Source organism: Dermacentor variabilis, chromosome 2 (assembly GCF_050947875.1).
Source record: "Dermacentor variabilis isolate Ectoservices chromosome 2, ASM5094787v1, whole genome shotgun sequence".
Lineage (NCBI taxonomy): Eukaryota > Metazoa > Arthropoda > Arachnida > Ixodida > Ixodidae > Dermacentor > Dermacentor variabilis.
In genome coordinates this window covers 84,279,340-84,303,270 of record NC_134569.1, presented here as the reverse complement: position 1 = coordinate 84,303,270, position 23,931 = coordinate 84,279,340, and the positions used below count along the sequence as shown (strand labels likewise).

The 23,931-nt window shown below is 44.9% G+C and overlaps 1 protein-coding gene across 4 annotated transcripts in view; it reads left to right on the top strand.

Moving 5' to 3' along the window:
* Window positions 1–23,931, top strand: part of LOC142572200 (neprilysin-1-like) — a 55,762-nt gene that overhangs the window by 28,887 nt on the left and 2,944 nt on the right. For 3 of the 4 annotated variants that reach the window (XM_075681141.1, XM_075681143.1, XM_075681144.1), the window contains 14 exons: window positions 128–322; window positions 4,334–4,411; window positions 5,160–5,323; window positions 15,647–15,866; window positions 16,136–16,234; window positions 17,496–17,573; window positions 17,700–17,806; window positions 18,634–18,698; window positions 21,252–21,303; window positions 21,549–21,616; window positions 22,202–22,320; window positions 22,482–22,547; window positions 22,629–22,724; window positions 22,808–22,866. In XM_075681141.1, coding sequence (XP_075537256.1) covers window positions 128–322; window positions 4,334–4,411; window positions 5,160–5,323; window positions 15,647–15,866; window positions 16,136–16,234; window positions 17,496–17,573; window positions 17,700–17,806; window positions 18,634–18,698; window positions 21,252–21,303; window positions 21,549–21,616; window positions 22,202–22,320; window positions 22,482–22,547; window positions 22,629–22,724; window positions 22,808–22,866 — 1,466 coding nt within the window. The remainder of the gene's footprint in view (window positions 1–127; window positions 323–4,333; window positions 4,412–5,159; window positions 5,324–15,646; window positions 15,867–16,135; window positions 16,235–17,495; window positions 17,574–17,699; window positions 17,807–18,633; window positions 18,699–21,251; window positions 21,304–21,548; window positions 21,617–22,201; window positions 22,321–22,481; window positions 22,548–22,628; window positions 22,725–22,807; window positions 22,867–23,931) is intronic. The other variant, XM_075681142.1, reaches the window with a different exon arrangement.

Sequence of the window (23,931 nt, the reverse complement as noted above, 5' to 3'; positions counted from 1 at the left end):
TGTGAGCTCGCGATACGGCCGTAGTATGTTTCAGAACTGTTCATATTCTATCGGTGGAGACTGCACTACAGTGTAGCAGAAACTTCGCATGAAAAACATAATCTCCTCAATTCTTTGTCTTTTTCAGCTCGGACTCCAGCAGCTGATGTTCACACGAGCGGTCCTCGACAAGGAGGAAACGGTGAAGGGCATTCAGACCTTCCTGCGGAACGTCGCACTTCGTTACAGGGAGTTCACCACCCACGCGAAAGAATTTGACCACGAACGGGACGTTGACAACCAGATCGCCGAGATGTTCGATTTCACCAGGGCGCTACTTGAGGTACGGTGCAAGGCGCGAAGATTTGGTTATTCATAAATGTTAGAGAGAGAGAGAGAGAGAGAGAGAGAGAGAGAGAGAGAGAAGGGAAGAAGGAAAGGCAGGGAGGTTAACCAGACTGAGTCCAGTTTGCTACCCTACACGTGGGGAGGGGAATGGGGAGTGAGAGAGAGAGAGAGAACTTAGGTGTAGGATGTCTATAGTCGGCACTCAGGTCTGTTGCCTTCAGGTAGTGAAAAAGCGCTCGAACTGCTTTCTGCGCTAATGAACTGTGAGGCCAAGCTCCCAAGATCTTCGCTTCCGTAAATGGCCTGTCATCCAGTCTATTCAAGCTACACTGGAGAGTCTCACGTTGGTTATCGAAGCGAGAACAGTGGCACAGAAGGTGACTGACGGTCTCTTCACACTTGCCATAGCGCACATTGGTGAATCCGCCATTCCAATACGATAGCTGTAGGAGTTGGTGAATGCTACTCCTACCCACAGCCGACACAGCAGTGTTGCGTCAGGTCGTGGAAGATTCGCTGGTAATTTAAGTTTCAGTGATGGGTCGAGGCTGTATAAACGACACTCAGAGTTCTGTGGTGTATGCCAGTAACTTAACGTGATGGTACGAGCGAGACTACGAAGCTCTCTTGCAGCGTTGACTCTCGATAAAGGTATAAGGAGTGTCGGTGAGCCAGCCTGGGCACGTCGGGCAGCGTCATCGGTGAGGTGATTACCAACGATGCCACAATGTCCCGGCAGCCACTGAAATATCATATCATGTCCTCGTTCAGAAGCGCAATGGCAGGTTTCGTTGATTTGTGACACCAGCTGTTCATAATTACCACGTCGTAAACTTCGCAAGCTCTGGAGGGCTGCTTTCGAGTCACAAAATATTGCCCATTTGTTGGGCGGTTCTTTTTCAATATATTCGACAGCAGCGCGAAGAGCGGCCAGTTCGGAACCTGTAGATGTCGTTACGTGTGAAGTCTTAAACTTGATGACGACCGATTGAGATGGTAGAACAACGGCGCCCGTAGAATTTTCCGAGACGGAACCATCCGTGTAAACATGGATTCGGTTAGCGTATGAACGATGCAAAATTTCCAATGTGATCTGCTTCAGAGCCGCGGTGGTCAGGCTTGCTTTCTTCACTATTCCTGGAGCAGCATGGTACACAGGAGGCTTTTTCAAGCACCACATAGGGGATGGCGTTCTTGTTGCGGGTGAGTGCCTCAAAAACAAAGAGTGCCGGTTAGCCGCAATTGATCTGGAGAACGCTGCCTTGGGTCTTTTCTCAGGCAAGTGAGCGAGATGGTGGTCAGGCACTCTGGATATATGGCGAACATGCGCCCGGAGTGCGTCGATAGCTGTATAGGTCAATAGTGGGTGGTCTCCCGCGGTGGAAATTGTTGCCACAGTTGAAGCATTTCGAGGTAGCCCCAGGCATGTTCGAAGGGCTTGGCCTTGAATGCTCTGTAGGACATGGATGTTAGTTTTGTTAGCATTGGACAGAACTGGTGTGCTGTATCGCAAGTATCCTAGGAAGAGCGTCCTGTATAGTTTAAGCATAGATGTCACGGATGTGCCCCACGTTTTACCGGCAAGAAACCTTAGTATATGGGAGATAGAAGTAAGCCTCTTCTTCAAGTATGAGATGTGGGGACTCCATGAAAGGTCTCTGTCTATAATAACGCCTAGGAATCGGTGAGTTCTTGCGTAGGAAATTGGTTGGTGGTCAATAGAAATGGGGTACCAGGTCATGGGATTGTGGGTAAAAGCGACTAAGGCGCACTTCTCGGTCGAAATGCTGAGGCCTTGAGCACGCAGGTACGATGATGTTAGGGTCACTGCTTTTTGGAGCCGTGCACGCACCTGGAGACGCGTAACTGCCGAGGCCCATATGCATATGTCGTCAGCATATATGGAACAGTTTACTGTATGTGGTAGAACGTCGGCAAGTCCAAGGATTGCAAGGTTGAACAAAGTGGGGCTAAGAACCCCACCCTGAGGGACGCCACGGCAAGTGTAATGGTCAGCGGTTCGGCCATCTGTACTGTGCACAAAGAAGGATCTTTGGAATAGATAGCTCCGAATCCACCGAAACATGCGTCCACCAATTCCATTATTTTCCAGGGCATCTATGATGGCTTCATGCGTTACATTATCATAGGCGCTTTTCACGTCGAGGAATAGTGCAACCGATATACGCTTGTGGTGTTTTTCTTGTTGTGCAGACGTGACGAGGTCGATGACGTTGTCAATAGAGGAACGGCCTCTTCTAAAACCAGCCATGGCCTCGGGGTATACGTTGTGGCGCTCAAGATACCACTCTAGGCGGGTGAGAATCATTCTTTCCATGACCTTCCCAACACAGCTGGACAGCCCAATGGGTTGGTAGGACGCTAGGTCAAGTGGCGACTTTCCCGGCTTCAGGAGTGGTATCAAGCGGCTGGACTTCCACCGCTCAGGAACGACGCCACCATTCCATGAATGGTTATAACATTCCAGAAGTCTGCTTCGGCCATCTTCACCTAGGTGGCATAAAGCAGCGTAGGTGATGCCGTCTGGTCCTGGCGACGATGAGCGCCTGCATGTGACCAGAGCAGCGTCCAATTCCTCAAGTGAGAAGGACACATTCAATTCTCGGAAGCGTGTCGCAGGAACCTCGCCCAGAATTTCGCTATTGATGGTGACCACACTGCCCGCAATCTTCACACAGAAATCTTCGGCTATATCGACCTGTGAGCGGCCGATGGAGGGCTAGGGCTGAGAACGGGTGTCGTTGCTGTGGAGACGAGCCAAGGCCGCGCACCGTCCTCCATATGATAGACAGTGGCTTGCGGGGGTCAAGTGATTCGCAGAACGTCTTCCACCGTTGTTCCTCCAGTCTGTCCATACGACGTTGGATTTTCTTCTGTATACGTCGAGCGACTCTAAGGTCATGAATTGACTTCGTGCGCCTGTATCGCCTCTCGGCCCTTCTGCGAATGGTTCGAAGTCGCTCAAGTTCCATGTCGGAATCTGTACGTTTTTTAGGGGATGTAAATGTGTACTTAGACGATTCCAGTACGCTTGTAATAAGGTAACTTGAATACACGAGAAAACATAATTCTGTTATGCGGAAACTCAAAACACAAACTTCTTTTCCAGTATTTCTACCATTCATAGAGCGGTCATGTCCTCCGAGATTCTCAACGGCCATAAAGCGGCGCGCTCGGTTCCTTGCAACACCTCCAGATGGCGCTCGCCTCCGCCGCACCGTGCCATGAGTAACTACTTAAGAGGAAAAAACGAAATCAGGAAAGAAACAATTTATGATAACTCAAAGGGAAGCTCATTACTTTTCGAAGCGACATAGGGATGCCTTAGAACACGCACCTATAAAGCGAGCTATAAGAAGGAAGAAGAAGCATGTGCTTGCTGCGGTAAAGCTAGGGAAACGACGGAGCATGTTTTATTAGAATGTGAAGACGTCTGCCCAGCGGTTGATTTAGGCACCACTGACCTCCTTGAAGCCCCTGGGTTCAGCGAGAGCAGTGGAAAAGTAAACATGTCCGTCAATAGAAATTAGTAAGAGACGATCGGAAGATTGGTGGAAGAAAAGCATGGAAACGACAAAAAACGGAGACGTACAAAAGCAAAGTGCGCAATAGGGGATCAGAAAACTTGGTTGTGGGAGCTCATAGGGTTTTTTTTCTTTCTTTTTTAACCTAGGTAGGACATTAGGCAGTATAATAGCAAGAGCTTCGTGGCGCAATCGACTGTCCCGTTACAAAGGGGACGCTCATAACATCCATCCATCGCAAAAGCCCGCGTTTCTACCAGAAAGCTCGCCATCATGCATAGCGTTCGCCGCCGCGTTTCCCCATAAACATTACGGTTACATAAGCTGCAGCTGCCGGGAATTATGCGAAGCAGTCAGGAATCTTTGAATGATATCGCGTTCCATTCTTAAAGGCGGAGCTTAAGAGTCCTCCGAAGTTTTTTACAGTAGCTCTGAATTTTCGTTGATCTGTCCCATCGCAGGATCTAGAAAACGAAACAGTCGCCATCCAAAAGCCTCAAAGAATGACGGTGGAGGAACTGTCGAGAAAAGTACCGGAGGTAAGTTTCCGTCTAGTACACTGTGCACCTGCCCAGAGTAGTCAGGGACGCAGAAATTATACGTATACGAGCCGAATTACCTAAAAGACCAAGCCACGGGCGCCTTTCTATCAAGCGGCCAGGTGCGAGCTTGCAGTTCGTAACTGAGGTACAACTTATAGGGTCCGCGCCCACAGGGCGGAGGAACTCGGAGGCGGCGAGATCAGGCTAAAAAGAACCTGCACATATCGTCGTGATTTCCATGTTCTGAAACATTGCGACGAGGTTCTTGTGCATAACGCACAAGAACTACCACCAGCTCTCATCATGCGACACCTATACTCTAGCAAGAGCAGTTTTGTGTTAGTTGGAACCGCTGTTGGCTACAATAACACCTCTCCGCCCCAATAGCCTTGTTCTATGACAATTCCTCCACAGTTTAATGAAAGTCACTGTTCACGAGTCGTTGCACATATTCCAAATCTGTTTAAAGGCCAACGGCAACAAAATTTTCTTTGGGATCAAAAGGACTCCTCGGGCAGGTTGGCAGGACCTGTTCTAATTTACATTTAAAATGAGAACTCTTACTTAATTAAATCTTTCGTTGGTTGCGCTTTTAACGTCATCATCTGCGTGGCTTACGGCAGCCATGAAACATACTGCCCTCCCCCGCTTCGAGCAAACTGTGCTGTTTTCAGTGCTCGTCTCTCCGCTTCTCCTTTCAGCTCCTCATGCCCATGTCTGTCTTTTGCGCCATTCGTGTGCCCAGATTAAGTGGCTCGACTACCTCCGTAAGCTGACGTCGCCCGCTCTGAAGGAGGCAGGCTTACCGGAATTCAGCTTCAAAGACAGCGTGATGGTGCTCAATCTTGAAGCACTACGGGCACTCGCCAAGTTCATCGGCAACTGCCGCCACAACACCCGCCATATAAGGTGAGCACTGCCTGTTTCCATTTGTGCGGCTGATCCTTGCTTACTTGCACCTTTCTGGCGTGTACTCACTGCATTTTGTTGTTGACGTGTTTTTTTTACCGGTTGGCTGAACGACTGGTCCTGATAACTCATTGCGTAACAACGTTTGTTGCAAGGTGGCTCTCGAGTCGCACAGGTCGCGCTGGCCCAGCGGCCTGAAACGTGACCAGGTCGATCAGCGTAGAGGCGCCGTAACGCAAAAAAAAAAAAAATGCTGGCTCTCCCGTAATAGAGAATAGATGTAAGCATAAAATGGCTACCGGCAAAGCAGAATGGAGATGATACTAGCCACAATATACTACCGCAACGGCACACCCCATCCCACTACACCGCACCACGCCATACTGTGCGCTGGTCCATATGGACGCAATAGTTTCCTGTCAGAAACAAGACCTCATTAGAAGTCTTGTCTCCTTCGAACAGCGATTGACTGCTTTTAAAAGAACGCCTTTCGGTGAATTTCAAAAATATACTTTGTAACCATGAATGCTTATTCACATACGCCATTGTCACTTCAAGAAAGGTGCGTCAGGCGCGGCGGCGATAGCAGCAAACGTGCTCGGCTGTCATCGATGAACAGGATAGAATGCCCATCGCTCTTGGGCGAGTTCAAGTTAAAGCCAGTAAGGAACTCCGGTTAACCTACCTGCCTCTCTATCATTTGCATCTCTCTCTCTCACTCCTCATGGCTTCACTGTTTCCTTCACCGAAGTCCTGACACCGAGGCACTCTAGGTAATTGAACGCAGTAAAACCAGGTGGTCCTGCAGCACCTATGTAACAAAACAATGGGAAACTCATTAAAAAAGAAACATTGTATCAAGCCGGCCGAACTTATAGACCACTTGGACATAAGCAGACCGGCACTTGGAAGTGCCGGTCTGCTTATGCGTGATGTGGGGGATGGAAAGGAAGTCGTTTGGCATGCATTATTTTTGAAGTCTGCTGTGAGCACACCATTTGTGGGATACATGCACAATTTATTAGCTATAATTTGCATTTAGGAGAGGCATGTAAGTAGCAACAAACACTGACAAGCAACACACTGTTCTTAGATCACAGTGACCCTTTCAGTTGCCGGTTTCGCCTGCTTCCGGAATATGCCTGAATAAACTTCTTCGAAGCGAGTATAAAACCCTCTGGCGTCCTTTCGGTTCAAGAGCCTTATACTGGTATGGTCGAAGACCAACGTAGTGAAACGCCGGTTGGGTCTTGTTTGCAATTTTGAATATCTGTTCGTATTCAGCCCCTTACTGTCATCAACTGACTGGATCCCCAGCATTAATTACCACTGTGATACTGTGGAACCTCAGGCGTAGGCAATTAGTAGAATATGCTCGAAACTTGCTTATATTAGTTATCCTTGGAAAGAAACGTGTACAATAATATTGCATATTCTACTGTTACTAACATATGGGGCAGAAACTTGGAGGTGAACAAAAAGCTCGAGAACAAGGTAAGGACGACGCAAAGAGCGGCGGAAAGAACAAAAAATTTGAGTGTCACCTTAAGAGAGAGGAAGTTAGCGTTGTTGATTAGCGAGAAAACGGGGATAGCCGATATTCTCGTTGACATTAAAAGGAAATACTTTAGCTGGACAGTCCATACCATGCGAATTAGAGTTACGTAAAGGGTGCCAAGAGAAGGGAAGCGTAGTCGAGGACGGCAGAGAATTAGGTGGTGCATGTAATGAAATTGGGAAATTCGCAGACATAAGATGCACAGGGTCAGCTGGCGCTAGACATGAATAAATTGTGATAACTGAGGGAGGTCTTCGTTGTGCAGTGGACATAAATCGGATGACAACAACGACAACGACGACGACGACAACGATGATGATGATGATGATGATGATGATGATGATGATGATGATGATGAGCCTTCGAAATAACATGCTAAAGATGACACAATTCTGGAACCCGACATAGTCGCGCGTGGCTCGGATCAATCGAAATGAATCTGGTCTCATCTCGCGTCACAGAAAAACTGATAATGCGGCGTGCCGGCCGCTTTAAGAATGATCAAACAAACAAAAGCAAGCTTCGCGGCATTATTCTGACCACACAATACTGGCACCTAAAAGCGGGCAGGTGCATACTTTTCTCTGTTCCTTATGCCGTGGAAAGCGAAAACAGCGCATGCCTTTCTTTGTCGAGCCGGCACACAGCGGTACACAACACCCTGGCATGCTGGTTTTTGCGACTGAACACATTTCAATCGCCCAGCACAGCACAGCAGCTTCGCACACTCTCCAACAATGCCGCTCTGCCAACGCTGGAAAGAACGGGCTCAGCAAGCGACTCGCCCCGATATGGCTACCGCGGAGCAAAACGGCGGCGCGGCGCAGGCCAAAAGGTGTCGCCACGCTGTACTGCGGCCCCTTACATCGAGGCACCCTACATAACCCTACTGCCGGCACGCCAGACATTCGCTGTGGTGGCCGCGGACCTCACGTACCACTGTTGTTGAAAAGAGCACAGGCAACTCTGTCTCAGCGCCAAAAGATGAGGAGGAGGAGGAGGAGGAGGAGGAGGAGGAGGAGGAGGAGGAGGAAGAGAAAAAAGCTTTACTTGCCAAAAGATGACAGTCAAGTGTATACAGTGACCTGTATTTCCATTTTTAATGTCGCTATTGTAAATGATAAATAAAACTTCAGCGTACTAGAAGTCAGATCTTGAGTGACATTGTGAACAAACATATGGAAGAACTAGCTTATGTAATGCAGTCTTGACTGGTTGCCCGGATGATCTCGTTTTGTTCTCGCAACTTGCCCGGATGTTCTCGTTTGAGTGCCCGGATAACTGCTCTGGCTTTGGTTCAAGGTCACTTGAAGGGTGCCGACAACGTGAGCTAAAAGTATGTCATGCTTAAAAAAAGTGGCAGTGTTTCTTTTTATGGCGCTTTGCCGAAAGGCAAAGCACTATATATAAACGCGATAGCAAGGCTTAGCATTGTGCTCCGACTCCTCGAACGGTGTTCTAACTATAGTTCGACTATATGCGGATGCAACATACGCGGGTGCGTCAAAACTTCCGGCACCCTTACAAGCTTTAACACGCCGTGCTAGGGCCTGTAACAGCATCGCACAGACGCTGCTGCGCTGCCCGTAAAGGGCGGCGCCAGTGAGATTACATATTTCAGATGTTGTGCTATTTTGTGCTGTGAATGAAATGTTCTACAACCTTAGTTTACTCACTGTGATTCTCCAAGTTGCTGAGGAATAATTCAATCAAGGACGGAAGACCAGGGTTTCCGCAAATTTCGCGCCGTGCATGCCGACGGACGCGCCACTGGTGGCGGCATTGCGCAGAATACGCGGGAGAGGAGCCTGGCGCGCGCCGTAGTTTGTCGTGTCGGTGATCGTGCTTCTCTGTCTTATTCACGTTTTCAGAGCTAGATGGGCAACACCATTCGCGCGTGTGGGGTAGTCAAAGCTTCAGGGAATGTCGAAGAAGAATTGTTGCAGGGTGGGGGGCTCAAATACCGGTGAAAACGTACCGGCGATACGGTTCTAATAATTCCCGGCAAAGCCTCATCTGCGGGAGCAACGGTAGCAAAAATGGATCGTCGCTTCGAAGGGAAATTTCTTGTTCTCATCCTTTCCTTTGTCTCGTCGGTGTTTTTTTTCACTTGATCATAGTTAGACGCGTGAGCAACGAAGTTCGTCTGCAGTGCAACATGAGGTTTAAAGGCATTTCGCTAAAGTTCGGAATGCTGTTTGCCGCTTATATTGTTTTCCGCTTCTTTACCGCGTTGCGCTAGCTAGGCAGCACGACTACACGAGCGCACTGCGTTGTATGTTAAAGCTACTGAAGTTTGCAAGAACTGAAATTGTTGGTTTCATGTGGCGCGGTAAATCCTCGCACCAGCTGTCGCGCACTTCATGTTTTTACATCTATTTTATGCGTGGCTTTGCACATGTTTAACTGTTGCTAATTGCTCCATGCATAACTCCTGTCGATTCTTTTGAGCTGCGAAGTTTTCACCCTGCCTTGTTTGTAAAGGGTATAAATCACGCTGTGTCTTATCGCAATGATACCTAGGAAGTGCTTCTTTAACAGCTTTATTCTTTTCGCCCGAGGGCATCTTAGATATTGTTTGCGTTTTTGGAAATGTGTTTAGAAAATAGGTAGTTCAGGGTGAGAATTGCTAATAGCTGCTGCATATGGTATTTTTTTTTTCCATTTCTCGCTGAAAAGATCGCGTCCCGTTTGGGAAGTCATCACACCTCGATGCTGCCTGAGCAAACTTAACACGCCGAGTGATTTGTTTGTTTCACAACGTAGTCCCTTCTTGCATGTCAGTTTTGTACTCAACTGAATTCTTTCTTATACTTACGCTGCAGACGACTAAACCGGGCCTTGTCGCCAGCGCTCATCTACTTTGACTGGCGCTGCTCTGCCTTTAAATATATCATGTGGCACCTCTCTCTAGTAATATAAAAAAGTACTGAGAAGTTAGTCAGTCTTTAGCTTTGTACGTTTCCAAGCAGCTCCCTTGGGGAATTTAAAATTGCACAAACTGCAGCGGGAACGGTAGTTCATCGGCTTATGCAGCAGAATCGCATCGGCGGTACAGCACTAACACGCGCTTTTATTAACCCGTGTGTTTGGTGACTTCGTTGGCTAATGTGCGCGTTTCCATCAATAAATTGGCAATTACTCTTCTTGAGGCGACTTCGACTGCACTTATTCGGCGATGTCACATGTATTCATCGGCAGAAAAATCACAACGGCATATGCAGAGATTGCACCGTGCGGATTTGTTTGATATAAGTTTGCACTAACGACGGGTGCTTATTATTCAGGTACAGAAGCAGCATTGCGGCAAGGGTAGAATAAAAAAAAACCATCGAGAGGTCGCATCACTCAACAAAATCTATCGGCTAGTGTACATGAGCTCCACGTCATGTAAATGGGGTTCATGGCGTTTGTCTGCGGGACACACCTTGCACGTATGTGGACCATGTTGTCCCAAACACCGGTAACATCGTGTTCGTACCCGCTCGCACAGAGGTCAGCATCTTCCCTACAGCTGTCACCGCAAAAGCAGCAGCCTGGCGCCCGAACAAAGGAGAAATTGCAGCCGCTAACTTCAGCCATCCTTGCTGCAAAGGGTTGCCGTCTGCTACTGCTCCCGCGTGTACTGTTGGAAGTGTCCGCTAGGTGGCTTTTAGTGCTTTCATATACCTACAGGGGGTTTCAGCTAGCTTGGGCCAAGTATTAAAAAAAAGGAAAGAAACGTAGGCGCTACGCGTGTCGAATTGCCGCAGTATTATTCTGAGCCATGTGGAGAACGTCCTAACTTCTTTTTGAATCCGTCAAGCTGCGTAATTAAGAAAGATTGCTTAATTAACTTTTTTAAATATTGACTCTAGTGAAAGATCTTCAATACAAAAATCGTATAGTGCTTGCTCAGAAACATCGGATTGTTTCATCTATGCTGAGATAACCGCCCTGTTTAATTTCTTTCCCGCCTTTCTTTAAAGTGCGCGAAATGTTAAAAAATACCACGTGACTGCCACCTAACGCGCCGCGCTTTTCGTGCCCTCAAATACAAGTTGAACGAATTAGACAAAGGCTGCTTCTTGCACTGAGATTTATTGAACAGGCTGTCTTGATTGCGTTGCACGTGAAGTGACAAAAGGGGCGTACCGTTTTAAGAAATTCTTCAGCGAAAACGAGGTTGCCACGTGCGAATGCGATATGGGACCGGAGGCAGCATCTGATGCAGCGCAGGCATTTTTACAGCGAAAGCTGTATATGACTAACCTTCGTAGTTTTTTCGGCGTCCGACAGCAGAAAAAATGATCAAAAAAATAATCATGTGGGCCGATCCTGGTGATAGTGCAGAACGGTTCCGAGCTCACTGGCACATGCCCCTGTGCGCTCGGGAAGCTGTAACGCGCCCTTGAACTATTCTTGTCACACGTGGGACCCAAAGAAATCCCAGGCACAGAGAGATGAACAGATGTTTTTGAAAAAAAAAATGTTTCGTACCAATTATGCGCTCCCCATACGTGGGCCGATCCCGAAGATAGTGCCATAACGGGCCGACCCGCGGCGGAGGTGAAGCAGGCGTTATGCACTTCCCATACGTTGGCCAGTCACACCGGACCGACCCGCGGCAGAGGTGCAGTTCACCATTAAGGGGCCACATACACAGCTTCGCTGGTCATTCTTCTTCACAGAGTGGAAGGGCACTAAGTTTTTTTGTTTTGTTTTTTTCTTTTCGGACCAATGAACTTGACGGAGGGGCCGAGGCTGACAGTGTGACAAAAGACAGATAAAAACCATCCTGCCTCCGGTGCATCGCAGTCACCGCCCGCCTGTTCAGTCGACCTCTGCGCGGAGCAGCCTTTGCTAATTCGTTCAACTCGCATTTGAGGGCACTAAAAGCGCGTAACATGAGCCAGCAGCACGTGGTATTTTTTTTTTAATTTCGCGGACGTTAAAGAAAGGCTGGGAAAAAATTAAACATGGCAGTTATCTTAGCACACATGCAATAATCCGATGTTTCTATACGAGCACTACAACTTTTGTATTGAATATGTTTCGCTAGAGTTAATATTTAAAAAGTTAGTTAAGCAGTCTTTGTTAATTACCCAGCTTGGCGGATTGAAAGAAATATATATATCACAATATGCTCCACATGGCTCAGAACTATGTTGCAGCAATTCCACATGCGTAGTGCCTATGTTTATTCCTTTAATACTTGGCCCAAGTTAGCCGAAACACCCTGCATATTTTACATATACCTAAATATATACAGTATCTCCCACGTAACTTTAGCCAAACATTAAAAATATGCAAATTCCACTTAGCTGGGCAGAACTAAGGTAATGTTGCTTGCCATCGCTTGGAGATACTCGGATTATTTTTTGCATTCTGCCTAGTTACATAATTAGTGTTAGTTTATCAACTTTTCAAATATTACTCTTAGATGAAAAGTGTGAATGAGAAAATTGTACAGCAAGATGAAAAACTCTCAATCCAGCTTTATGCTGCTCAATATGTGCAACATAATAGTGTTTTTTACAAATGTGAGAGAAGCTCGCAAATACACGCAATATTGCTGCGCAAATAGTCGCTCAAGGCACATCGCGTGTATTTGCGTACTTCTCTTGCGTTCAGAAAAACACTTTGCATTCACAAAAAACAGCAGCAGAAAGCTGGATCGAGAGTTTTTCATCTTGCTATACAATTTTCTCATTTACACTTTTCATCTAGAAATAATGAATCATGTAATAAGGTGGAATGCAAAAAATAATCCGAATATCTCCAAGCGATGGCAAACAACATTACATTGGTTCTCTCCAGCTATGTGGTACTTGCATACCTTTACATTTTGGCTAAAGTTACGTGGGCCACCCGTGTATAAGGACTATAATGGCAACGACAAACATTTGCCTGTAGTGGCCATATAATGGCTATTGCAATAAAACAATACATTTAATTACATCGCTACATAAAGAGCAGTCAGCTCGACATGCTGCTTTTACAGTATGTCGACTTTTTACAGCATCCAGGAAATGCTCTCGCTCAGGAAGAGAAGCCCGACACTGTTCGTGCTCGGTCAATTTTTCTAGTGCTGCTGGATAGCCAGCTATCTGCAAAATGCTTCGCATAACATGAATTCCCACAATGCATGGGATCTAAATCATTCTTGTGCCGTTTCTTTGAGGTCTCTCATGTTCTTACCTTACAAATGAACACCATTCACCATGAAAATTTAATTTTTGTTATAGAGAAGAAAGAAAACCCACATCATCAAGTCTTGTTGCAAGTTGGGCTTCACTGCACGATTTTATGGCTGGAAATATGAACTGCACTGACGCACACTGTACTAAAACGCCAGAGCTAGATTCTGTGTTTACAAAACCAGGACCAAAAGATGCAGTTGCACAGCAGATTAATGTGGTTTAGTTCCCGTTTCCATCAAGATTTTTAATACACAGCACATTTCACAAAATGCATTTGAAGTTCCTTAAATATAAAGAAGACGTTACAAGAAAGCTATTTCCTCAGCACCGTCTTTATCACACAGGTATACATTCTAAAATGACTCAAGCTAGTGCAATTAAACACAGCAATACTTGGACTAATTAACATTATAATAGAACGAGGTCATGGCTTGATAAGGATGCTTGATTCATGCTAACCTGACAGTGAGGTGCAGTCACGTTGCTCATGGCCATTTGCTAAAGGCATGACAATTCAGTTTCAGCTTTAATTAAGTTTTCGTCAGTCCAGTTTCGGTTTTCTAGGTGCGATTGGCTGGAACTCACTTAGAGATGCAGAAATTAAGTGCATCAACTTTTGCTTGTCTGAAAGCAGTTATGGACCCCTCAGATGACGCACTTTCAACACTTGCATTGTGCTCAATTGTCTTGCAAACATGCAAAAGAACACACCTTTGTTTCTGGACAAATGTATAAGCAAAGAAAGAATGCAGGTAAAATAGCACAACTAATGTAATGTGCCACTTAAGAATATTTGTTAATTGTATTGCAAGTGTCATTACTTTGTACCACATGTTTATCTAAACACTCATGCTGATTCTTTCATCAATGCCAACGGCTGCAAGAGCCACAGCGAGCCGAAATCTTGCTGTCATTATGCCTGTTCATAAACTTGTTCCCTAATTTGACGAAGTGCGATGACCTTCAAATTACCACTACCAATCACATATGTGAGCATCCCATCTCGACAGGCATGCTCGAGACTACAGTTGAGATATTGTCAATATATCTGGCAACTTGAAAAATGCTCCAGTGCTTTCAAGCCAATTTGTGATACAGGTAATAAGCTCCACAAGTAATTTCAGACTGTAAAAAACGGAATCAAGGGACCAATATGTTTAAAGGGACACTAAAGGTTACCAGAAACTCAAGTTAAAGTGGTAGAGCAATGTTCTAGAACGTCTAAGGCGTCAATATAATCGCGAACAGAGCTTTAGTAACCGAGAAACTGAGGTAAATGCATGACACGATTTGAGACCCCCCAGCGACATTCCGGTACTAGCCCGATGACGAAAGGACTCCTCATAATTTGTGTTACTAATACTCAACTACTCGTATTAAAAATATCATTTCATTCGATTATAAGACGGAAAAAAATGCTACTTGTCTACGTCTATTCGATTCTAAGAAAAAATAACATTTTGACGTTACCTTTCAGTAATATGGGTGTTCGAAAGGTTTCGTTTTCGCTCGACTCTGCGCGCTCGACTCTGCGCCGCGCACGCTTTGGAGTTTCAGTAGTTTCGTTATCGCGTCGTGCTGTGAGGGTTCTGCTGGCTCGCGAAACTTTCATTTGGAACAAGCAGCGAGAATGCCACGTCCATGTGATGTCGTGGGAACCCCTCGTTGCTTTCCCGCTCCGGAGAGCCGATGTCGAGGCCGCCGTCGTAGTACGCAACGACGCCGGCAGTGCGAGCCCTCAGCAGCAGGTCGCGCTCGTCGGTGCTCAAATCGCTGAAGTTGAGCCCACCATCGCGAGCCAATCTGTCGGTGTCAGGGTCCATTGCGACGAGCGTCGAAGTTAGCGTCATAGAATGAAGTACCAGCTTAAGGGCGTCTTGCACTGGAGTTTGAGGTATAGTAGCGGCGCCTGGTGGCGGTGCGGGAAACGACATCTGGGTCGTGCCAGCTTGGGTCGTATTGAGCCCCGACTGTGGCGAAGCACGTTTCTAGGCCGAGTTTTGCGTCGATTCGCACATTTTTATGCCCTGTTGCGAGTGCGAAAAGGCTCGTCGCTCCTCATAGACCACGCCGACCACGCTGCGAGCTCGCCGCAGCCTATAGTTTAACGAAAACGGACTCTCCGTGTGCCGTGGGACGTAATGTGGGACGAAATTCCTTTCTCCTTCCGCTAGCCACCATACTACTCTAACCATACTCCCGCTTTCGCTCTGCTGTCGGCTCTGTCTTGGCTCTGTTTCTGGCCGCGCGTTCGCGTTTTGCGCAGAAAAGCCGTAGCGCCGTCTGCGGACGCCGTTCTACTCACCGATGGCGCAACGTCACTATGAGACCATGATGTCAGTACTCCTCGATCGGAGGGCGGGCGATTTGAACTGCGCTAGAGGTGCGCGGACGCTTCAGAACGCATTTTCTCTTAAAATAAGTCTCTCCTTGGCACGAAACAAGCGTTTCGAGGTTTCTGTGATGGTATTTCAACAGTCCACGTTGACTTAATAGTAACCTTTAGTGTCCCTTTAACATAGGCAAAGAGATGCGTAAGTTTTCTGTGCACTAAACACATATATGCTCTGGTTGGCTGTGCAGGGCGATGGCAAACTACATAGGCTACAAGTTCCTGATCAACAGTGTCGTCTTCTCACCCCGACCGGAGATTCGGCAAACATATTACGATTACACCATGCAGCAGGGTGTACAATTCAACCGCACTGTCAAATGCAAGGAACTAGTAGAAACCTTGAGGCTCGTCAGTTACCACCACTACTTCCGTACAAACCAGCGCAAGTTTGAAAAGCAAAAGGTGCTGGTAAGTGATTCATTGTCTCAACACACCCTCATGCATATTGTGCCACATCCTGACTTTTATTTTACCTTTGTAAGTGTATGTCAGTGTGTCAGTCGTGTATTAGAACACGCGACAGCATCTTGAAACTCCTGTCTTGAACAAAAAGTTGCTATGCGAGAGGCACTTTTAATTGTTCAATAAAAGCACTAGGGCGAAAGTCAGGGGGTCAGCCTGGTATTACTACAGAGTGAAGTTATTGAAAACGTTGTTGCTTTTGTTGTCATTTTCAGGCAGTTCACATGCTAGACCAAGTGAAGGTACAATTCAACGAGACACTGAAATCGGCAACATGGATAGACGATTCGACAAGGGCACTCCTGATGAGAAAGGTTGGTAGCACTTAGCACAAGTGCCTCGGATTTCCATGCACAGTATATAATAGGTTTAGTGGAAGGAAGCCCACTTTAATTAACAGTGCAGAAGGCTAGCGTCTGCATATTTAAAATACACTTCAATTGGCACAGCTGCTAAAACGAAACTTCCAGGGAGTGCACAAAAGGACTACGTTTCATGAATAATTTGGAATGGGCAATAAAATATATATGTGTGAGCAAGAGTTTTACATTCATAGACCAAGCTTTTACATTAAGCTCCTGGATTGTACCCCCTCACTGCACCAGAGACAATTGCTTGCTGGAAAATGGCAGTTGTGGGTAGGAGCCCCATGCACCTGCCCTTTTCAACTTATTTCAGACATAAGCCAGAACTGTGGCAGGCACCTGCTCATGCAGGCACCATCCAGTTTAGAACATGGTCTTCAACATTTGCTTGAAATGGTGCACAGATGCAATCTGACAGAATGATACCACCTTTCCGACTGACACATAATGTCCACGGCATTATGTTAACCCAGCCAAGGACAAGCAAATAGCCAAGGATGAGCTCCGCTTGTCAATGGTACTTTGCATTGACTAGGAGGAGCCCAGTTTTCTCATTGGCTTAATCATGCTTTTGGTAGATAGAAGCACAGAATCCATGGGACAGAGGGAGCAGAAACTTTTCTGAGAAGGTAAATTAATTGATTAAATTACGGGGCTTTACGTGCCAAAACCACTTTCTGATTATGACGCACGCCGCAGTGGGGGACTCCGGAAATTTGGACCACCTGGGGTTCTTTAACGTGCATCTAAATCTAAGTAGACGGGTGTTTTCGCATTTTACCCCCGTCGAAATGCAGCCGCCGTGGCCGGGATTTGATCCCGCGACCTCGTGCTTAGCAGCCCAACACCACAGTCACTAAGCAACCACGATAGGTCTTCTGAGAAGGTAAAACATACTGTCAATTGGGGTCTTTAAAAGTAATTTGGCTATAATCTGATCTCGCAGCTGGTTTAGCATTACTCTGGAGCTTTACTACATTATCTGATAAACAAAGTTTACTTTTCTTTACCATTACCAGGTTCCAAAGTTACTAGACATTTAGTAACTTTGGATTATCCTAATTTCTAGCACATCTAGATTGATCTCACTGCTTGTTTAGTATTACTCTGGAGCTTTACTACATCACTTGGTGTTACTTAGAACAGCATGCTATGCATGCAATACTACCTGGCACTTTATCATACATTAAGACATTTTCACCTTTTGCAGCTTGTAAATGTCCATGCTATGGTCGGCTACACTGAGTGGCTTTTGAATGCAACAAACATATACAACTTCTACAAAATGGTGAGTATGTGCGTCCTCCAAGTAGTCCTGAAATGAAACACTGCATGTCAGCAATAGTACATGTTGACACAAAGCACTATCAGATCACTCTTTTCATTTAAACATGTTTGTTTTGCTCTTTTTCAGGACAAAGCTCCACAAAACAATGGTCCATTCCTTGAACGACTTGTGTACCACAGAGTACAAAAGTACAACCAGCAAGCCAGAGAGCTATTCTCGCCCAGAAAGCCAGAGTGAGTAGCTGAAGCAAGCAGTGGTAGTCCATGTTTGAGGCCTGACAATAGAGTACTTGTTCAACTCAAATCTATCACACACACACACTCATTCCTATCGTGTCTCTTCTTTCTGCACCTAATGGTGATTACGTTAAGATCTGACAGTACACAGAAGACAGGCTGGGGGAGAATAAAGACAAAGTCCTTAATAACCCGAAAGACAAAGTCACCGACTTAAATAAATGTATGCACCCATTCATCCAAAAGTGACAAGAAGGAACATGCTGTTGTTTCTCCATTATCACAGTAAAAAATTTGGTGGAAGCTTTTGATACAGGACAAAGCCTTTCTGATAGTGCCCTCAGCTGAATGAAAAATACCATGACCCCCACACTCTGTCTTAGGTTGACTTATATGTGTATCAGAACTATGCAAGGCAATGCAAAGACCTTCTGAAAGATAGTGCAGAATGCACACAAAATAAAAAGGATATTATATTGTTTAAAGTTTGTTCAGCCTCGGTGTGACTGGGGGCACATAAGAACAGGCAAGAAAATACTACTACACAGCCAAATACACGCTATAATATAGCTTCCACGGATTTCTTTTAATTCTTATGCGGCATTATAGATGGTTATCGTCAAGGTCAATTCTTAAGCTATGTGTGCAACGCACAAATATTCCTGCATGTGCCATTGTGGCTTTAGTTTTGCATAATAATTCATTGAATTTTTTCCATGGCAACTAACCATGCAAGACATTCAGTGCATGTACAGACAATTGTTTTCGCTTTACTCTGTCCTGTATGGAAGACCTCAAAATTGTACTTTTTCTTTTCATTTCAGGATTTGGGAAGACATAAATGCAGAAACCGTGAATGCTGCTTATCACATACGAGACATCAATGTCAGTAAGTACACAATAATGTACAGTTGGCGTAAAAAGTTTACAAGGTGCAGGATTTAAGAAGAAAGCTCAATATTTATTCCACCTGGGCACACAGCCTAGATTTCAGATTTGCTATCTAAACTAGTGTGTGTGACCTGCTGCCACCAAGTGCTCCTTAGCACATGACCTGGCCAGAATAAGTGTTTGCTCTCTCTTTACACTATACATTGCAGTGCCTTTGTTCATAAACAGAGGGTTTGTTTAAACTTCCATGCAAAAAGAATAAAGCACAGGCAAATTCCAGATGTCCAAACCTGTTTAGCTAAATCGTAATAAGCACTGCCTAGTAATTCTGCCATGTCACTTCGTTAGATGATTTAAATTTAGCAATTTCATTTATAAACAATAGTTATATAACTGAACAAATATGCCTGTCAATTTTTTTACTGGACAAAGCAAAATATCGTAGACATCATCAGAGAAGGTAAATGTGACAAAGTTGAGCACATGCTTATCACACGACATTAGTAAGATAAACATCACATAACTACATAACTTGACAATGCTTTCATACAATCTCAATTATTGTAATTCACAGAAAATGCATCTAACATATGTCTTCATCATGCAAGGGGCAGTCGAAAAGTTCCCATTGTGGTGGTTCAACATGCTAATGTTACAACCTACAGCAATGCTTACTTAATCACCATTGAAGTAGGACCCTTGCGTGCACCCGCACTTGCTCCCTCGCTCCTTCCATTGTTGGAAGCAGCAGCAGAAGGCTTCTTTCAGAATCTGTCGGAGCTTAGCCATTGCATTCACTTTGATGTCCTCCACGGTTGCCAAACATGTCCCCATGAGGCCCATTTTCAGAGTTTTCAGCCCCCGTACTCTCTGGATCTCGCTAAAAGTGCCTTTTGGGTGTTCCCTATTTGGAAAATGGGTCTCAAAGAGACACGTTTTGCAACTGTGGAAGACATCAAAGTGAATGCGATGGCTAAGCTCCGACAGATTCCAGAAGAGGCCTTCTACCACTGCTTCCAACAATGGCAGGAGCAAAGGAGCAAGTGTGGGTGCGTGCAAGGGTCCTACTTCGAAAGAGATTAGGTAAGCATTGCCATAGGTTGCAACATTAGCATGTTGAATCACCACAGTGGGAATTTTTTGACTGCCCTCGTGTGTCAGCGTCGAATGAGAAGTGCTGAAACACTGATGGTATACATTAAACGCTAACACTGAATTAGGCTGGGGACTAGGTTGCTCTTCTGGAAGGACGAGTTATCAGCATAAAAAATGAAGTCGAATTTACTTTGTTTGAATTCCTTGTCTAAACTTGGCACTGATATCATCATTACATGAAGTCACAGATTTCACTGTATCTTCAAATATTTGAGTCCTTTAAGAGCTGGAATTTCAGCAACTGTTGCAAAGTTCACTTTTTGCCTATATTTGTGAGCGATGCAATTACTTTAATAACAATCAACAAGTAACAAACCATAGAAGCTGAAAAAAAATCTGCCATATCATAGGGCTGACTTTAGGAATCAGATGATGATGTTGCAGCGTGTCGTTTGCATTCGTTTCTTGCATATCGAGCCTTTACTCTCGAGTGCAATCTACCAAACTGTCATAATTTTTTTTAGTGTCTTTTAATTGTTGATATAGAAATTGTACAAATGCCCAAGGCACGTTTTTGCTGTTGCCGTTACTGACACTCCCACCTGGAGGGTTAGAAGTGACAGATGCATAATGCGTCCGAATGCAAAAATGATGAAAATGAGTTGATGCACCATCATGCTCTGCTCAGTTGCCACAGCCGCAAAGCCAGGAGTGAACTCCGCTTTCCATTGCTGGCATGAGCGTTGTGTACGCAAACATCAGCACACCTGCTGTGCAGCTGTGTGCATACATTGGTCTGAGTGGGACAGTAAACCTCAGCCTACAAAACACCAATAGTTTTCCTTTAGCCCATCTCGTGCACCAGTAAAGTGAATCCCTGCAACGCTGCTGGCGGCATTGATCATGCCGGTGTTGTGGGATACCGGGTAGCTGCCAGGGCGCTGGTCATGCTGTACTGCTTCAGTTGCTTCGTGGGCTGCGTTGCCCCATATCGCCTCCACATATCGTTAGAACACCATCCAAGGAGTGCCAATGCAATGCTTAATCTTTTCAGTGCTTCATTTTTCATGTGAAACTGGCAGGTGTGCTTTCTAAATACCAGAAGATAAACATATTTCAAACATATTGCAGACCTTTCAAAAGGGAGAAATTGTCATCCACCCGATTTGTAGCACAAAGCTACTAAGAAAACCCATATGGGTTTCTCAGAAAGAAAGCCTCGTAGTTGAAGAAAAATTCGTCCTGGCCCGGGATCAGGACTAGGCCAAATTTTTATTTAAATGCGAGACTATTTCTGAGAAACCCGTATTGGTTTCCTTGGTAGCTTCGTGCTACAATTCGGGTGGATGACAAATCTTCCCTTTCATGTAGTTTCCTCCCCTTTGTGGACTTCCACTGGACTGATTTGCCATTGCAGATTTTTATATATGTCTGGTCTTTTCTTGTCGTGTTCCAGAGGTATATGCTGGTATGCTTTTGGAGCCCTTCTCGTACCTTGAGGTTCCAATGTAAGTTTCATTTTTCACACATGCTTCAACAAAAATACCAAACACAACAAAATGCACAAAGTATACAAGGAACTGACCTTGATGACAATAGTTGATTGCTATAAAAGACCCAACACACATCACATATGTGTGTTATTCTTTCTCTGTACCATATTTCACAGCACTGCCACAATAAACACTGACAATTTCCTACTATTCACACTTCCTGTTCTTATTTCAGTTTATTCTTGCTGTCTGTCTCGTAGATACGTGAACTTTGGCACTGTGGGATTTGTGGCTGGCCATGAAATAATCCATGCATTTGATGACAGAGGTATGCATATGGTTTTTAATGTGATTAAAATTCATTGGGAACTTCACTTACTTTCAGGGACTTTCTATCTGTTTCCCTACCATCTTGGGTCACTTTGTAGTCCATCTCTTCAATGAACCCCTTTCATGCTAAATTAGGCTACTGGGTATGTGCCACTTTCAAGTGCAAAAATATCTTAAATAGTTTTCTGGTGCTGGGAAGAATCGAACCCCTGTCATACATATCAAATAATCTCGTCTGAATATACATACACACATGCGCTATGTGCGGACTTGCCTGTAAACATGATTTCCTGCCTTCCAGAGTATTTCATTGCTCAGTTTGCAAAAAAAAAAAAAATACAGTGACACAAAATTACTTCTGCATCCTTAAAAGTGCATAACATTCCACGCAGACTACTATCACAACAGTATTCTTGAACATTTACTTTATCAAAACAATACAGCTGCAAGAAATGAGCAAGTAACTGGCATACTCTGTGTGTCCCTACATCTATCAGCATCTTTTACGTAGGTTTACGGACATTAGTGGACTACAAGAACAAAGAAAGTTCTGAATTCATTCACATTTTGCCTCCTTATACAGGTATCACCATTGATGAGCATGGCATTGACTTTGACAAAGACCAGTGGTCCCAGGGCACAAAGCAGGAGTTTAACCAGCGCATGCAGTCATTGATTGACTTCTATGCAAAGACATTTCAGGTACTGCACTCAACAACTGACAAAAGTTTTTTATGTTGGACAGAGTCGTCTTTAAAATGAGCGAAATAGGTGGTCTCGTAAATTATCTGAGTGCTACTACCAAATAATTCACTTTCCTGGGGCACAAGATATTTACGCCAGCCATCATTTCTGTTGCACAGGTCAACGGCAGCCACACTAGGAATGAAAATTTGGCAGACACTTCAGCTGCTAGGTTTTCTTTTAAGGTGAGAGATGAGACAGTACATGTGGATGTCCAAAACACTTTTGTTTCTGTGGGCCGACATACTTTTCATTCTTCCCTGCAGTCATATCGCCGTGAGCAGGGACCAACCAAAGCACCCGCCTTGCCAGGCTTTGAGAAGTACACTAACGATCAGCTATACTTCCTCTCATTTGCTTCGGTATGTATGAGCATTACATTATCTCATCTTTGTTAGAGTGCAAGGTCGCAATGGCTATAATATGACACCCTTTTGCAAAACAGATATGGTGCAACAATAACAAGTATGACCCGAACTCCATCTACAGTAACAACCATGCAAGGTAAGCATGCTCATTCTTGCAACACATGTACACGTAATCAAAATTTATCAGCACATAAACTCAGCATCAAGATCAGGTCAGGGTAAGTTATAGATGGAGTCGTAACTGCAGCATATGTGATGAACTCTGTTTACTAGACCAAAAATAGGGTTCGCTACAGAAAGGCTGCAAAGCTTTTTACAAGAAATTAACTTTGAATTTATAAAGAAACCTTGTTTTTGTACTTCACTATATAAAAAGACCTGGGTCACTGAGTACATTGCCAAACACTCTAATAGTCAGTGACATACCAAAAATGCCACAGTAAATGCCAATGGAAACAAATGGTTATTTCTGAGGAAATAACCTTTGCTCACTCGTCCTCTAGCAATGTAATACTTGTGAATTTATCTGTGTCACGTAATCATCACTTACCGCCTTCAAGCTTCCTTGCTCCCTAGTCTGTGTACAGACTCATGACCCTTAACCTTCGCTAGCATGTACCTGCAGCATATTGCTGAGGAAGGACTACATTACTAAGAACAGGCAGCCCACCGATGCAAGTATAATCAGCAATCAATTAAATTTTATTGTACAATCAATCCATGGAATAGCGGCAAGAATAACAATTCCATGTGCTGCAGCGAGAGTGAATCGACAGAGAAAAAGGTTTAACAACAAAATGTCGCGAATGAAAGATATAAAAAACTCGGCCAACCCACTACCATCATGCACGGCCACGCAAGCTTCGTATTCATAAATGAAGCTGGTTGATGTATGTACATATACATGGCCCCTCAGAGTAGCGCATGGAAATTTGATATTGGTAAATTAAACCGGGACTATCAATTTCGCATTCTGCAAACTGCGCATCACGATATGCTAAGGCAACTACAGTTGCATTACACATAATCACGTTTGTCTTATATTCATGCAAATATGGACCTTTCCTGCCTACAAAGTACCTCTGAAAAGCACTTCTAGTTTTGCACAGCACTCTGAATTTAAAACAAATTTCTGGGCCCTACTGCCAGCGCTGTTCTATAACGTGTGGACATTGTCAGTTGTTATAGTTTCTGCTAGAAT